The following is a 12,190-nucleotide window of genomic DNA, read 5'->3' as shown; positions in this document are numbered from 1 at the left end:
AGACTAAACAAAACATTCTGTACTAAAGATTGCTGGCTGAAATGCCAAAAAATTCTTCAATATTGGTAAGGGGGTATACTTACTTGTACAACATGAATAAAAGATATTGCTTGGCATAGAGGGTCCATGGTGGTCTCATCCTATGTTTATGAACTTTCTATATATATATATATATATATATATGTATGTCTTGTTCCAAGCCTAAGCAATTCATTAGAGCAATTAGCAACATAGGAAAAGAAATGGCTGTCTCACACATAGCCAAGGAATTTCACTACCATGTTAGATCCATTAGCTTGCCTTGTAGAATACACTCTTCATTACCCAAAATCGAAAAAGTGCAGAAGAGGATGAAGGCATGGGAAGCCTTCTCACAATCACAAAGTGAGGCTATCAAAGAAGGCCTAAAAGGGCTTGTAGAGTTGTATAACTGTGTAGAGGAACTTGTTGGTTGTCCACTCACTCAGCAAGCTCTTCTACGCCATGAAGGAAAGCATGTAGAGAAGCAGCTTGACATGTCAGTTCATTTGCTTGACACGTGTGGATCAGCAAGAGAATTGTTGACACTGATGAAGGAACATGTGCTAGACCTTCAATCAGCTCTGCGGAGAAAGGGTGTGGATTCAAGTGTCAATGGCCAGATATGTGCTTACATTTGTTTCAGGAAGAGGGCAAGAAAAGACATCACAAAAAGGCTCAAAGCATTAAAGACGATGGAGAACGGTTTTAAATCATATTCATACTCTGTTTTAGACTTAGACCACCATCTACTAATGCTGATCAATGTGCTAAGAGAAATAAGCAAAAACACCATCACATTTTTCAAGAAGCTCTTACTTTTCATGTGTGCACCAGTGCTGAAGAAAAACAGTGGTAGGTTGTCTGTGTTGACCAGAATAGTGTCCACCAGTTTTGATAAGGAAAATATGGACATCAATGAGATGAGAGACATTGATGTTGCTCTCTGCTCTTTCACTAAGCGTTGTAAGAAAATTGATGCTAAAACAGAAGTACAAATTGTAAAGAGGGGATTAGGGGAAGTAGAAGGAAGCATTAGAGAATTGGAGGCAGGACTAGATTGCCTCTTTAGGTGCATGGTACAACAAAGGGTGTCACTTCTTAATCTTCTCACACCATAAAGATTTTGAACTTTTGTAACTGTAACTGTTAGAATGTTGTACTTTTGGCAACTTTGAAATCTCATTTTCTGTATCTTTTGGAGTACAATATATTCTAAAAATATGCATACTCTTACCAGGGTATATTTTATACACTACACTGTTTAATGGGTTTTAATTTGGGGTTTCTGTACGTGAAACAATGGCACTAGATTTTTAGCTTTTTCCCAACAATAGTAACTTATGCTTTGATTATTGAGCTTAGGCTTGGATCAGAGGATAGATTTAAGAGAGTAGAAATAAGTATATTTGAGAGAAAAATAAGATGAAAGTATAGTTATTTAAATTATGAGAAAGATTGTGACAAATGAAAAGAAAATTTATGAATGATTTTACCGATGATATAAATAAAATAATATTATAATAGATAAAATAATTATGACTCAAAATAATAGTATACTGAAATAAATTATTAAAATTTAAATAAAATAATTTATTTTTTTTATTTTAAAATAAAATTTATACTAATATTTTATATTTTTTACTCATTCTCCCTTCTCTCTCAGCGTAATAGGAGAGAAAAGTTACAATTTCCTTTTTTATTTTCGTGCACTCCAGCTTTCAAAATCTAACTTCCATCCATTTCTCAATTGACGATATTTTTTTTTCATAACGGATGGGTTGGTATGTCATAAAAAACACAGGTTAAAGATGGGGTTCACTCAACATCTCCAAAGATTTCATCCTACATCTAGATTTGTTCTCTCGTTAATGAGTTTTAATGAAAATTAAATGAAGTTAAATAAAGTGGTTGACCAACTTATTTAATAACCTGACCAAGTTTTATAGTTACTCGTGATTTGGTGAAAAATAAATGAAGTTAAATGAGGGGGTTGACCAACTTATTTAATAACCTGACCAAGTTTTATAGTTACTTGTCCTTGCATCTTTTCACCTCTTGGTCTTCCATTCTCATTAAAAGAATTTTGACAGACATTTGAGTTGTTGTGGTGGAGGTATTACTGTGGTGTAGTTGTTTTCATGGTTGACATTGGAGTTGAGTGAGTGATTTTGTTTGAAGTTTCTCGTGTCAAACAGGTATATGAGTCTATTTCAAAGCTTCAAGTCTTAATCAGATTTGGTAATCCAACGCATACCCCTCGAGTATTGAAATCCGATCAGATATCAAAATCAAAAAACATGTACATCAGATGTCGAAATTCGATGAAAGCCAAACCGGTTTTCGAAATCTGATTTGTGCTATCTCACGTTTCCAGATCCGATTCACTGTTTTCACAACTTGTATATACAAATCCCTCTCCTTTCTCTTGTACAAACATTCTACATACAAATCCTAATATAGAAACGAAGTTCAACGAAGAAGAAGCTGAACAGATGCAATATCACCCAACAACCAGAACGTGATCTTCAACAAGAAGAATAAGTTGATCTCGAACAAGCACAACATGATCTGTGGATTTGTGGAGAAAGATGGAAAAAACAAAGAAGATGAGAGAAAACAAGAGGAAGCTTGGTGTAGAGAAGAGATAGTTTGAGATGTGAGAGAAAGCCATCTGGTCAAAAGATTCAACTGCATTTATTACAAATTAATTACATCTTAATAGAGGACATTACAGATATTATAGAAAATTTTGGAGGTGCAAGATGAAATCTTTAGAGGTGTAGGGTGAAACCCCCTAAAAATTGTAACCGACTCATTAAAGGATGAGTGATGAGTTGACGAGATTAGTCCGTTATGTTTTTAAATTTTTTTTTATTTTTGAAGTTTTATTTTATTTTTTAAATCTTTTATTTTTTAAATTTGTTTGTACATATATTTATAAACAAATATTTAATTATAAATCTTTTCTAAACTTTTAATTGATTAATTATTTTTTTAATTAAATAAATCAAAAAAATTATTATATGTTAAATTATTTTATTATAATTAATAGGTATAATTTAATTTATAAGTGTTAATAATTTAAATAGGATTAAATATATTTTTGGTCTCTTAACTTTCATTGAAATTTGAAATTAGACTCTCTTTGAAACTTTTGACCAATTTAGTCCCCAAACGTTAGAAATATGTGAATTTAGTTCTTTTAATTAAATTTTGTTAGCTTTATTTGATGTTTCAAACCCATTTCTCAGTTAACATTGAAGAACAAATGTGTTAACCAGTGTAAACAACTCAAATGCTATCGTGAAACGCACTTGAAACATCAAATAAACCTAACAAAATTTAGCTAAAGGGACTAAATTCACACATTTTTAAAGTTTAGGGACTAAATTAGGCCAAAGTTTTGAAGAGGGACTAATTTCAATTTTCACTGAAAGCTAAAGAATCAAAAATATATTTAACCCTTTAAATTATTATAATATTATATATTTCCATGTATATTTTTTATTTTTAATTTTTAAAAAATATATAAAAACAAAATTTGTTAAGGGATCAAGAATAGACTGATCAATTTTGGTTTGTTAATTTAATAGACTAGATGGGTCACACCAAAAGAAATTGACAAATAGAAAATTTTAACCTAACTCATTTTAGATTGATTCTCCCCGTATCATCTCAAGTCCTCTCTACACCCCAATTTTATTTTATTTTACTAAAATACCCTTTGGTAATTTTTTTTTACTTTTACTTTTAATTTTACTTTTTTAAAAACTCTAATCCGTTTTTCCTTCCCTTTTTACTTAAGCGTCGCAACACTCCACCTTCACCCCTACATTTCTTTCTGATTTCCTCTCTTCCTCTCTTCCTCTCTGTTTTCTAGTTCTCTCCTTTTCAACCTCTCAATGCTTCCATTCTTGCATGTTTGGTTCTCATTTTTTCTTCGTTCGTTTGGTCTTCAAATCCAAGTTGGTTTATCTCTCTGTTTTAGTCTTTTGGTGCTTTCATTTAGTTGTTTCATGTTGTTAATGTTTATTTGATGTTAGGTTGCATGTGATATTTTGGTTTGGATGTATATTTATTTGATGTATGAAACTGTGAACATGTATATGATTACTTTATTGTGATTTATTGTGGTTATTTTGTAAAAGAAAGCGAAAAAGGCTTCAACGGATATGGAAAATCTGTTGCGACCTTCAACGGATATCGAAATTTGTTTCGTATATAATTACATACGAATCTATCCGTATGTAATTACATATAGATAAATTCGTATGTAAGATTACCTACGAACACATTACACTCAAACTTTGATTTGTAGGTAATCTGTATTTATAACACATCATTACATATGGATTTTGAGAGTTATATATGAATTTTGATTGTATGTAACTGTTCTTTTTTTGTAGTGCAAAGATACAATAAATGCATGAAAAAAAAACTTAAGAAATATGTCATTAATTTCAAGGAACATTTTCTAAATGTCTTCAAGTTGAAATTTGTCACTTTAGTGTATTTTGTAATGTAATAACATATTGCATATTGTTATACAAAGTCATAGCCATTATTATCTTTAATAAAATTATGCTCAATTATCAAAAGTTTGAAATTTTAAAACATCACTGCTTTAGGGATTTTGTACCTTCATTTACTACATTATCTTGTAATCTTTTTTTTATCTTTTATTCAAGTAATTGGTTATGTTCTTCTACTTCCATTAAGTCTTAAAACAACCTTAGGGAGTTCCATTCTATAGTGGCCAACCTTTCCAAAACAGTGAAGAACAATGTGCACGATTCCAGGTATGAAACATTATATAATTATTACATAACATAATGAATTTTGAAACTGTAAATGATTAATTTGTTCATGATAATTTGAATTATTCTTTGCTAACAACCATAAAAGAGATTGAGAATAAAGGCAAGGATCTTGAGAGAGAAAGTAAGAGACCCTGGGTTAAATAGTACAAAAGCTTAGGATCATTTTACGAAAAGTGGTATTGAAGATGGTAAAGAAAAGGAAAAATGCAATGCATTTGGTGCAGAGTATGTTGTTGATGTTATAAAAATATGGACCTCAATATTGTTGCATAGTTTATAAAAGGTTTCGGTCCTAAAGAAATTAAAAGACAATGATGGAAGAAAAAGGATAATTGATTATGTCGGGAATTAATATTTAGGAAAATTGACCAAAAAGTTGTGGATGATCTTATTTTAACGGCTATTATTCAACATGAACTTCCATATAACTTTGTTGAATATAAGTGGATTAAATAATTACTCGTATAACTAAATCTATAAGTACGAGTTCCAAGTAGGAGTACATTTATGTGTAATATTTCAAAGAAGTTTCATAAACACAAAGAAAGGGTGAAACTTGTAGTGCATAAATTTCATAGTAAAATTTGTTTGACATTTGATTGTTGGACTTCTATAAATCAATAAGGGTTTATCTATTTGATTGCTTATTTTGTTGATGCTAGTTGGAGGTTGAATAGTAAGATTGTTGTCTTCTGTAAAATGGAACCTCCACATATTGGTCATGATTTGGTACAACATTTTTTTGCTTTATTATTTGATTGGGAAATAGATAGGAAGATTTTTTATATCATATTAGACAATGCTAGTGCCAACGAGGTGTTGCAAAAAAAAATTGCGTGAGTAATTAAAATTGCAAAATAGTTTGATATGTAATGGTGATTACTTTCATGTGAGGTGTAGTACACATGTCTTAAATATTATCATGCAAAAGGGATTAAGAGTGGCTTATTATGCTTTGTAAAAGATTAGAAAGAGTATAAAATATGTGAGAGGATCAGATGCAAGAAAAATTGCATTTAAAGAATGTGTTATTCAAGTAAAGGGTATTGATACCAAAGTAGATTTGAAAATGGATGTCCCTACTAGATAAAATTCTACCTATCTTATGCCCAAGAGTGCAATTAGATATCGATGTGCCTTTGGAATTTTGACTGTCTATGATAGAAATTATGTTCATTGCCCATCAAATGACACGTGGAAAAATGTTGAAAAAATGTGAGTTCTTGAAGTCATTTTATGTAAGTTTGGAAAATTGAATGACTCTTGCGGTAAAATTTCAAAAGGGATGATCCGACAATTAAAGATATGTCATTCAGTGTGATGAACAAGTTTAGTAAGTATTGGGATCAATATTGTGACATTCTTGTTACTGGGGCTATTCTTGATCCACATATGAAGTTTGAAGCAATTCGATTTTGCTATAGAGAGATTAATCCTTCTACTTATAGAGATAAGATTAATGTTTTAAGGGATAAATTGTTTGAAGAATATGTGAAATTAAATTCAAATGAGTCAAATACTTCAAGTTCTCAAGTTTCCCATACAAGACAACAATCTTCATTTAGTTGAATGATGAACCAATGTTGGGTGCATTTGATGTAAGTTTTTAATTCTCAACTTAATTTATTTTGTTATGTAGATTGTATTTCTTACTTACGATGAATAACACTAAATTTGTTTCATGATGTCTTAGGAATATGTTGATTATTTGAGTCAACATGTTAATAAAAAAAGTAATGTCTAAATTAAATCTTTATTTAGATGAAGGGAATCCTGATCCAAAGTTTTTTTATAAGTTGGGTGTATTGAATGGTTGGAGGGATTGTCGAGATCCTTATCAAAGCTTTTCTAAGATGACTTGTGAAGTTCTTAACATTCCAATCACTACAGTTGTTAGTGAGTTTACCTTTAGTCTTGGTTCTCGTGTGCTAACCAAATATCGTTCCTCTAGAGAATGTTGAGACACTTATTTTAACTCAAAATTAGTTGCATGGTTTTGAACTAACAAGTAACATTGTTGTTAGTATTATGAACTTAATTTAATTATTTATTACTCTATGTTTAAATATTATTATTTAACATTGTTTTTTATTGTATTGTAGATGGGATAAATAAGAAGATTCTTCAAAATAACAAAATATTGTGAATTTATTCAGTTAAGACTCTAATCTTATAGATAAATAAGTGACACAAAAATAATCAATGTTAGATACTTATTTCTTTTATGTTTTGTGGTATTTTTAGATTTATTTGGAATTTAAGATGATTTTGAATTGTATTGTATTTTTTTATTTTGAATTATTTTTGGAGTTTAAAATCATTTTGGACTTAATTTTATTTAGATTTGAATTAGAAAACAATTGCTATTTTTTTAAATTGAAAAAACAAGCTCATAATTATGTAAGTTAATGATCCAACCTGTTTAACCCACTAGGCTGGGTTCGAATTTTTTTGGCTCGCTAGTAAGTGAGTCGGGTTGGGTTAGCTAACTAAGTGGCCAACTCGGTGGGCCGGGCCGAGTGACCCATTTTGACAACACTAATTGTAACATTATGTCCTCATCATTTTTGTGTTGTTCCTAGGTATAGATAGGACGTCTTATGAGCTTGGAGGGATTTGAGATTTCTTAAAAAAGTTCATCTTCGTCTCAGGTAAGAGAAACTAATTGTATTATTTTTAACTGATAGATACTTTATAATTATTAATTTTATGCTTGTAAAACGTTTTATTTGTGTGATTGAGTTGTTTGATGAAATAAGATATTTGCAATGGAACTAGGGTTTTAATTTGGCTTTAGTGATTTGTATTAAGAAATTGAGTATGTTGTTTGATTGGTATTGCATATGATACTGTTGAATCATTGAATGTAGTGTAATATGAATTTGACATTTGTGTTAGTTGTTGGACTGAATTTCATGGGTTGAAATGAGATAAATATTTATAATTATATTCTTGCAAAATTATGCAAACTCGTTGAGCGAAGTCAAAGTCAAAAAACTCCTTGGTGATTTTGGGCAAGAATATACTTGTTGAACGAAACCAAAGTATAAGAGCTCATTGAAATGATAACAACTAAGCGAGACAAGTCTCGCTAAACGACTTTATAATAAAATTTAATCCCGAAAGTTTCAATGATAATCTTGTTGGAGAGTTATCTAGTTGTTAGGAGAGTGTGCCTTCAAGTACTACTTACTAAGCGAGTAAATATTCTCATTGGACGAAATTAATAAAGTGTAACTGTATTTTTATATGTTTTTTTTTTTGTGTTTAATATGTGATTTTGCGAATGTAAAAATGATGGAACTTATGTATGTGTATAATATTGATTGTTATTAATTGAGGTGATGATCATGATTGTGGATATGTATGGTGATGGTGTTGAGAGAATTTCAAAGAGAATTATTTGTGATGATGATCTTAATGTATGTATAGAAATGGATTGGCCTAGTTTCCCAACCAAGAGGGAGGTGAATTGGTTTTGCTTTATAAAAATTGTTCTTTGAAAAATATTTTCAAAATCTTTAAGCCTTTCTTAGAATGCAAGCAAATAAAGAATGTAAAGAAATGAAAGAGAGAAAGGATAAAAATATCAACACCAAGGTTTATACTAGTTCGACCTTAATGCCTACATCTTGTCTCTTTCAATCTCAGGTTGCAAAAATTTGAACATGGCTCAACCCACCACATGGTGGGTTAAACGGTTTGGCTCATTGGTTCACTTAATTATAAGTTTTAATCGATTATCCATATAATGTAATCGGTTAAAACTAACAGTTTGTCACTGTTAAGCAAATGCTGATATGTGATGAATCTAATATATTACATAAACACTGCAATCGATTAACTCATACATATATGCAATATGCATAGAGTTTTATCAATATTAACCAATAAATATGCATATGACATATATAATCAGATATGACAGATATAAACATGATGAATATGCATAACATATAGTTTAAGCACAATCAAATATATAAACAACAATTTTGCTTAATGTGTACAAGAAACTATTAAAATATTTTTGTTGTTGTCATAATAAAAAACACATATGAGATATGTGGGTTTAGCTTTCACATAGTGTTGGTTGCGAATTACTTCGGCAAGTGTACCGAATCGCTTCAAACAATATAAAATGGTAAGTCCAAGTATCATTTTTCCAAGAGACTCGAATACTAGAGAATTTTACGATTAACAACTCATTTTGATTCAAGAACATCATATCAATTTACAAATTAGTACAGAAAAGATAAATTCACAAATAATTACAAGGTTGGACTTTGGTAGTGAAGGCACTTAAGAATGGATAAAGGTCAGAAATGATATGGATCATCTTTGCTTAGATGTGATTTAACCATTTTCACTCTTGTGCATAAAAAGTTTCATCTCCTCTCCATTAATTACTAATGTCAACCCACGAAATTACTCTAGCCCTAGTCCGTTATGTGAAAAAGCTTTCCCCTATTAAACTCCAATGCCTTAGAACATTTAATAAGAAAACCCATATTAAGAACTAGGGTCTTAAGACAACCAACGATTCAATGTTTCATTCGTAGAATCCATATCCCCATCAGGTTACTTGTTTCAGATCTACATCACAAGATGCGTTCCCATACCCCATGAACCCCAAATCAAATAATGTCCCCATTACATGCAAGCATCAAAGATTGGAAACAAGAAACTAGAAATTAACAGAGCATACATATATATAATCAAATCCTTCAACAAATACACAAAAATCCAATAGTTACATCTATTCTTAACAAGTTGAATTCAATTCTCCATTTCCATGGAAGAACCTCAAGCTTACAAACATGGATGAAAGAAGAAGGAGACCTAAGGAGGAAAAAAGGATGCTTCCACGTGCCCCAAGCGGCCTCCATGAGCTCTTGAAGTGAAGTCGTGCCTCCACACCTTCATCCATGAGCTCTAGCAGCGTTTTCCTCTTCTAGAACTGCCTTTGAACTTTAATTTTTGCGTTTTTAAAGAGTTCTGGCTTCGTGTACCACTCGTTGGGTGAGTGGTTGCAACTCGTTGGGCGAGTGGTTGCAACTCGTTGGGCGAGTGGTTGCAACTCGTTGGGCGAGTGGTTGCAACTCACTGGGTGAGCGAAATCAAGTCGTTGGGCGAGTGACAAAAAGTTGTTACTCGCTGGGCGAGCATGTCCTAGTCGTGGGCGAGCTCCTCTTGCTCGCTAGGTGAATGACGTGCTCCAAGTGGCTGCTCTTGCACTGATTGAGCGAATTGGTGCTGAATAGGAACTCTTCCAAGCCTTATTCTACTGCAAAATAACACACAAAAACACTCATGGATATAAAATCAAGTATATACATTTTATACAACTTTTCATGAGATTTTACTTCATAAACACATAATAAAAAGAAAATTTCAATAAGTGCTCAAAATATGTAATTTTTGACACTTATCACATAGCTCCCCTATCAACAATATGCATTCACACTTGGGACCAGTAAAGAGGAGTTTGAACTCTAATAACTATTCATGCTCAAATAAAGGATAATGAGTTATGTGGTGAGTATCGCAAGAGGTCTTAACCACTCGACGATTATGTCTGAGGCACGAATGAAACTAATCTTGTAAATAGTATGACGATAATCCTTTTGTTTATGACTCTATAGAACATAAATACTACTAGAATTGTACGCCTACAATAAAGTCCAGTGTCAAATATATGCATTTGGATAATTAAGTATAATGTCATCTGTTTGTGTATATCTATATGATTTATTGTAATTAAGTATAATTCATGTTTAGCTCATACTTGATATGATTTAATTGTTTTAAAATAACATTTTTGTACACTAACTTACTCTGCTGTCTCTTTTGTGTTTAGTTGTCTCTTTTACGACAATCACTTTATCGTGTAAACATATAAGAATTACGTGTTGATGTGTTTTTTTAGAACATGATGACACAAAAATAGTTTTTCTTTTAATTTATAATAATTATTTTGTACAAAAATTTTAAGTAATATTTAATTGTTTTATGTACATTTTATTTGAATAGTTATTATTTATAAATATAACTTTATTATATATATATATATATATATATATATATATATAAATATATATTTAAACAATTTTTTTATCATATCAATATTATAATATCTGTGCCTAAAAAAATAAAGTATTACACCTTTTATTATATTTTGTCATGTAATCACTTCAATCAACTAATACTAATATTCTGTTAGTTTTTTTTATTGATTTTCTTTCCTTCCAACTATTGTTTTAAAAAAAACATAAATGAGAGCAATTTCATTATAAAAATAGATATTTTTTTCTATATTAAAAAGAAAAAAAAAACTTTTCCCTTTCACATGATACATAAATACAAACTAATAAAACCAAATAAATGTAGTTCATTTCTGTTCAAAGAAAATATCTCTTTATATGTTTATTTAGATGCAATTAAGTGTTTTTTTTAATTTGTGTATTCCTTATTAAGATTTTATTAATTTATTTTAGTATTAAATATTTAAATTTTTTATATAAGTCAATTCAGTTTATTTTATTTATTTATTTTTTAATTAATTGATGTAATTATGATCTTATCATCTTGTTCCGTTATCTTAATATCACATAAACATAAATTTTGTAATCAATTAAACAATATTATATTTAATGTAAATTTTAAGTCACATTTATTTTAATTTAATAGTAACATAGTTAAGTAAGTATTTATTAATTGTTGTCAAAAAGTATATCCACAATCATAATAATTGTTATAAACTATTTTGATATATAAAACAAATAAATACTATCCATCTCAAAATATTATAATGTTTTGTAAAATACAAGAGGAAAAACTAATATTGATAAAAATTATGACTTTAAAAATTTTAGAAATTTTGACACTGAATTTGATGATATGACAATCATAAATGTGACTAAATTGCAAATCAATTCAAATTTTCTGACAATTTTTATAAGTATTCATTTTTAATATCACTAAACAAAAAATTTATTAGATACTTAATAAAAAAATTTAAATTTATGAAAATTTTAAAACTTAATTAATTAAACTTTTATTATTTCATTTCCTTGATTAAAGTAAAATAAGAAAAAACATAAATGAAATAATTTTCATTAATTAAATAATTAATATTTTTCCTAACCCAACAAAAAAATAATACTTATTCATTGTAACTGGCATACAATAATACAAACTAATAAATCCAAATAAATGCAACCCAAATATTTTATCTTGGTGAATTGTTTTTGTTTCATTTTATTAGATTTTCAAGGGGGAAATTACTCTTCAAAACAAAACTTTCCCGCCATTGCAGTCTTTTAAAACTCTTGGTTACCGCATTGTTCTCT

General features: G+C 29.6%; 1 protein-coding gene across 1 annotated transcript; it reads left to right on the top strand.

Annotated features, from left to right (window-relative positions):
* Positions 1-242: 242 nt before the first annotated feature.
* On the top strand, positions 243-1,139 carry LOC124835304 (uncharacterized). Its single transcript, XM_047310208.1, has one exon. It carries the CDS (start codon positions 243-245, stop codon positions 1,137-1,139), a length of 897 nt encoding a protein of 298 aa, XP_047166164.1.
* The last annotated feature ends 11,051 nt before the right edge of the window (positions 1,140-12,190 follow it).

Source organism: Vigna umbellata, chromosome 10 (genome assembly GCF_029865625.1).
Source record: "Vigna umbellata cultivar VRB3 chromosome 10, Vumbellata_1.0, whole genome shotgun sequence".
NCBI lineage: Eukaryota > Viridiplantae > Streptophyta > Magnoliopsida > Fabales > Fabaceae > Vigna > Vigna umbellata.
Note: the sequence above shows the minus strand (reverse complement) of the source record. Positions and strands in the feature narration are given on the sequence as shown.